At 39.8% G+C, this 5,176-nt stretch overlaps 1 protein-coding gene across 1 annotated transcript; it reads left to right on the top strand.

Annotated features, from left to right (window-relative positions):
* Window positions 1–1,683: 1,683 nt before the first annotated feature.
* Window positions 1,684–3,456, top strand: LOC137639483 (protein FAM200C-like). Its single transcript, XM_068371752.1, has one exon. It carries the CDS (start codon window positions 1,684–1,686, stop codon window positions 3,454–3,456), a length of 1,773 nt encoding a protein of 590 aa, XP_068227853.1.
* The last annotated feature ends 1,720 nt before the right edge of the window (window positions 3,457–5,176 follow it).

A 5,176-nucleotide genomic window follows, 5' to 3' on the forward strand; every position in this document is an offset into this window, starting at 1 on the left:
AAAGAAGTGATGACGTTTTTTAATACTTTAGAAAACTAAAATCTTGGAACCCTGGTATCAGAGGCGAGTGGCTTCGTAGCGCTGGGTAGGCTATGTTTTGAATCAGTGTGCATGTTGTCATTTTGCTTAGTATTTTTCCTGAATTAGATATATTACAGTTACCTGGTTGTTTTGTTGATTCTGTATCTGAAATTAATTGTCAACCTTTTCCGTGATAGTTTCTGGTCAAAAGAAAGAAGTATAAGTGTGCAAGAATTGAATAATAATAATAATAATAGAATTTAGCCATCAGTATGTAGGTATACACACACACACACGTTTATTCTTTACAAGTTTTCAATGTATACACACATTTGGAACACACACACCACATGCAGGGTTTCAACTTTAGCTAAAAATACCTTAAAATTGAGTAATCAGATTTCCTTTCACTAGTTTAGGCCAATAAGCAGTCTCTTTTAGGGTTGCCATATCTGAACAGTCAAAATACCGGACGGTTCCCTCTTGAACACACCCCCCCCCCCACCTTCCAGTCGTAAAAAAATGCAGTTTGTAAGAGCTACCACTATATGTGTGTGTGTGTGTGTGTGTGCGCGTGCAAAAATAATTCGAAAGAGAGAAAAATGAACTGACCTCAAGGCTGATTTATAATAATTATATTTAATATAGTTACATTCTTCTTTCTTCATTAGGTCTGTGGCTGCATCATAAATACTGTGTGTGTGTGTAAATAATTATATATATATAATTATATATATATATATATATATATATATATATTATATATATATATATATATTATATATATTATATATATATATATATATATATATATATATATATATATTATATATATATATATATATATATATATATATATATTATATATATATATATATATATATATATGTATGTATGTATGCATCCTGTGTAAACACACACACACAGACACACATATATATATATATATAGTGTATACACATACACTATATATATATATATATATATATATATATATATATATATATATATATATATATATATATATATAATGTATTAATTTATTCATTTACATCATTTTTATTTGTTGTTGCTGTTGTTATTGTTGTCTTTGTTGTTATTTTTATTATTATTATTTCATATATATATATATATATATATATACATACATATATTTTCATCATTAAATAAGAAATTATGGACATTTGAAGAAATTTTAACATTCCCCTCGGACCATGATTTTGACACCTAAATCCAGGACATGTCTGAGAAAATCAGGACATATGGCAACCCTAAACCCTATTTCCAACATTTTTTTTTTATAGAAACTTGCTGCTTTCTTCTTGTCAAATATATATTTTGTACTCTGCTTTCGTTTCTCCCATATCTTCTTATTTCTCCTCCCGCAACCCCATCTAATACTATACCCCTCCCAAACCCGCCACCCATAGTGAAATCAATATAATTATAGAAAGGATGGGGAAGCTATGCTCAATTTTTTTTTTAATTAGATTACCGTTGGGAGGGCAGTAGTAGTGGAGAGGCTAACTGTTAATAGCATTATGTTTTGATGATAATCTGAGTCTGTTTCTTTATTTCTTAATGTCATTTATAAAAGTTTCATTGTTGCTTTTTTGCTAGAATTCTTCTCTTCATTCATTTGCAGGTTTATGTGAATCTGCCATGCCGCACACACGCAAATGGAGTGATGAATATGTCAAATATGGTTTCACTGCATTCCTGGACGATAAGGGAGGACCAGTCCGGGCACAGTGTATGACTTGCCATTTTATCATTTGCAACTCAAATTTGAAGCCTGCTAGACTCCGAGACCACCAGTTGAAGCATCCAACCACAGAACATGAACAGTCTCTCGAGGCCTTGCAGGCGAAGAGGGCTAGATATGAAAAGAAAGGTACACTACCCCAACTTGGATTCAAGCCAGTGCAAAAACCCCTTCTACAAGCTTCATATGAAGTGGCATACCAGTGCATTAGGGCCAAGGCTTCGCATTCGGCACCAGAAAATTTGATGAAGCCATGCACCATTCGGATGGTTGAGTTAATTTTGGGAACAGAGGCAGCCAAGAAGATGAAGGATGTGCCTTTGTCCAATAATGTCATTGGAGGAAGAGTTGAAGATATGAGTTGTGACATTTTGGACCAAATTGTAGAGGAGATTCAAGCAAGTCCTACCCGCAGTAGTCTGCAGTTGGATGAATCAACTGATGTTTCCAACCTAAGTCAACTGGTTGTGTATACCCGTTACATCAAAGATGGTGAGATTAAAGATGAATTCCTCTTCTGTTTGGCTTTGCAGACAACGACTAAAGCAGCAGATGTATTCCGACTCTTGGACGAATTCTTTCAGAAGCATCAGATCAAGTGGGAGAAGGTAGGATCAGTCTGCACAGATGGTGCCCCAGCCATGCTGGGGAATAAGTCTGGCTTTGCTGCTCTAGTGAAGGAGAGGGTACCAGATATCATTACGAAGCACTGTGTACTCCATCGCCATGCTTTGGCGGTAAAGACATTGCCATCTCATTTCAAAGAAGTTCTGTCCGTCTGTGTTAAAGTTGTCAATTACATCCGGGGACGTGCTTTAAACCACAGTGTGTTCAAGTTATTTTGTGAGGAGATGGGAAGTGAACATCAGGTGCTTCTCTTCCACACTGAAGTGCGATGGCTCTCCCGCGGAAAAATGCTGGCACGTATTGCAGAGCTCGCTGATGAGATTGCAATATTTCTCCGAGAGTATCAGAGTGATTTTGCTGAAAATTTTGAGGACGAAATTTTCATTCTCTCCCTCTCCTACCTGGCAGACATTTTCGGTCATCTGAATGATCTCAACTTGTCCATGCAAGGCATGTTTGCTAATAACATTGATTGTACAGAGAAGGTAGAAGCCTTCAAGAAGAAAATATCACTGTGGAAGCGTCAAATCCAGGGAGGAAATGTGGGAAGCTTTCCTATCCTGGATGAAAAACATGGAGACAAGACAATCCAACCAATGCTTGTAGAAAATATTGTTGCTCACCTCTCACTCCTAGAGACCACTATGGCACAATACTTTCCCATGGATCATTCATTTCCAGAATGGATACAGCAGCCCTTCTTGGCAGATATGGATGATGATGATAACCTAAAGGAGGAGCTTATTGATCTGCAGGTGAACCAGGGTTGTCAAACAAAATTTCGCACACTACCGCTGTCAGGTTTCTGGTCTGATCAGTTGGTAGCATACCCTGGATTAGCAAAGGCAGCGCTGGAAATGATCATCCCATTTCCAACTACCTACCTCTGTGAAAAGGCTTTTTCCACCATGCTCCAAATCAAAACAACTGCCCGGAACCGACTTCAAATTGGGTTGCTTCATGATATGAGGGTGGCTCTGGCCAACACAAAGCCTAGAATTGAGAAACTAGTTGCATATAAGCAACAGCAAAAATCACATTGATGTATGTACAGTATGATTGATTACCCAGTTGTACATATTTAAATCCATGCAATTTAATTTTATATAATTTTTTTTTATTTCTTTTATAAACAATATTGGTATTTTGTGTTAGTTTTAAGGAATGAACAAAATAAAATTGATCAAGCAGTACACTTCACATTCCTTTATCATTCTAGTTACCTAGTAATAAGATATTAATGATTAAGATAATTAGGGGGTGCTGGACTGCTTAGACATGACAACAGGGGGTGCTAGGGTTGGAAAAGGTTGGGAAACACTGCCTTAGATGGAGTCTCCCAAGTGAGAAACTGCTCGAGGGAGGAGAGAGTTCCCAGCAAATTCATCCACTCCTTCGCTGAGCACCTCTTCTTGTCCAGGAAACTTCGACCTTTTCGACACTTGGTCTGTCTTTCCTGTGAGGGAGAAGCCCGAAAAAGAACCAAATTCAGAACTATCCCCAAATAGAGAATAGTCTGATTCGGCTTGATCTGAGACTTTTCCCTGTTGAAGACCAGGCCTAGAACTTGAGCCATCACAAAAGTCTTTCGTAAATCCTCCAGACATTTCTCCTTCGATCGTGAACGAATCAGCCAACTGTCTAGATAAAAGGATATCCTTATCCCCTCTTGATGCAGACAGCCTGACACATTTGCCATTATCCTGGTGAAGACTTGAGGAGCCGTGGTGAGATCGAAGCAAAACACTCTGAATTGGAAGAACTTGCCCTGAATTACAAATCTCAGGTACTTTCTTGAAGTCGGGTGGATGGGGACGTGAAAATACGAGTCCTGCAAATCGAGACACACCATCAAGTCCCCTGGACGTACTGATGCCAGCACAGACTGAGTCGTCTCCATGGAGAACTTCGTCTTCTCCACGAAGACGTTCAGAGAGCTGACATCCACGATGGGTTTCTATCCACCCGAGTTCTTGGGCACTAGAAACAGGCGATTGTAAAAGCCTGGGGAGGATAGATCCCGAACCGGTTCTATCGCTCCCTTGACCAACATCTGCTCGACTAGATCTAGGAGGGCCTTCTGTTTCCCCGGATCTGTGTACTGGGCTACTAAAGCCAGCAGAGTATCTGCGAGAGGAGGCTTCTTCAGAAAGGCGATCTTGTATCCTTCCTTGATGACTGAGAGGGACCAGGTGTCCGCCCCTCTTCTCTTCCAAGACTGCCAAAAACCTGACAGTCTTGCACCTACTGTCTGGAGGAGATGTACTTCATTTTCTGGAGCGAGCTCTGAATGAACCTCTGTTCGATCTTGTTCCTGACTCTTGCCTTCTTCCTCTAAAATCTGGTCTTGAAGTAGTCCTGCCTCGAAAGGGCTGCTGGAATTTCTTATCCTCCCGCTTCGAAGTAGAAGGAGAGGCTGCCAAGGGCTTACGAGCCGAACGCGATAACAGGTCTTGGGTGGCTTTTTGGGCCAGAGAAAGTGTAATGTCTCTCACAAGGGCCTCAGGAAAAAGATGTTGCGACAGGGGGGCGTAAAGAAGCTCAGACTTCTGCGCAACGGTTACAGACCTTGAAGTAAAGGAGCAAAGCAGAGCTCTCTTCTTCAGGATTCCTGCTGAAAACAGCGAAGCCAACTCATTAGCCCATCTCTGAGGGCCTTGCCCATACAGGACATAATACTGGTTAGGTCAAGAGTTCCTTCCATCTGGTCCGTTTTCCTGGCCAGAGTCCCTAGCGACTAGTCTAGAAAACTAAAAACCTCAA

This window comes from Palaemon carinicauda, chromosome 4 (assembly GCF_036898095.1).
Source record: "Palaemon carinicauda isolate YSFRI2023 chromosome 4, ASM3689809v2, whole genome shotgun sequence".
Classification (NCBI taxonomy): Eukaryota; Metazoa; Arthropoda; class Malacostraca; order Decapoda; family Palaemonidae; genus Palaemon; species Palaemon carinicauda.

Coding starts and splice junctions, on each gene's coding strand:
- LOC137639483 (XM_068371752.1), top strand. CDS start 1,684: ATGCCGCACACACGCAAATGGAGTGATGAATATGTCAAATATGGTTTC.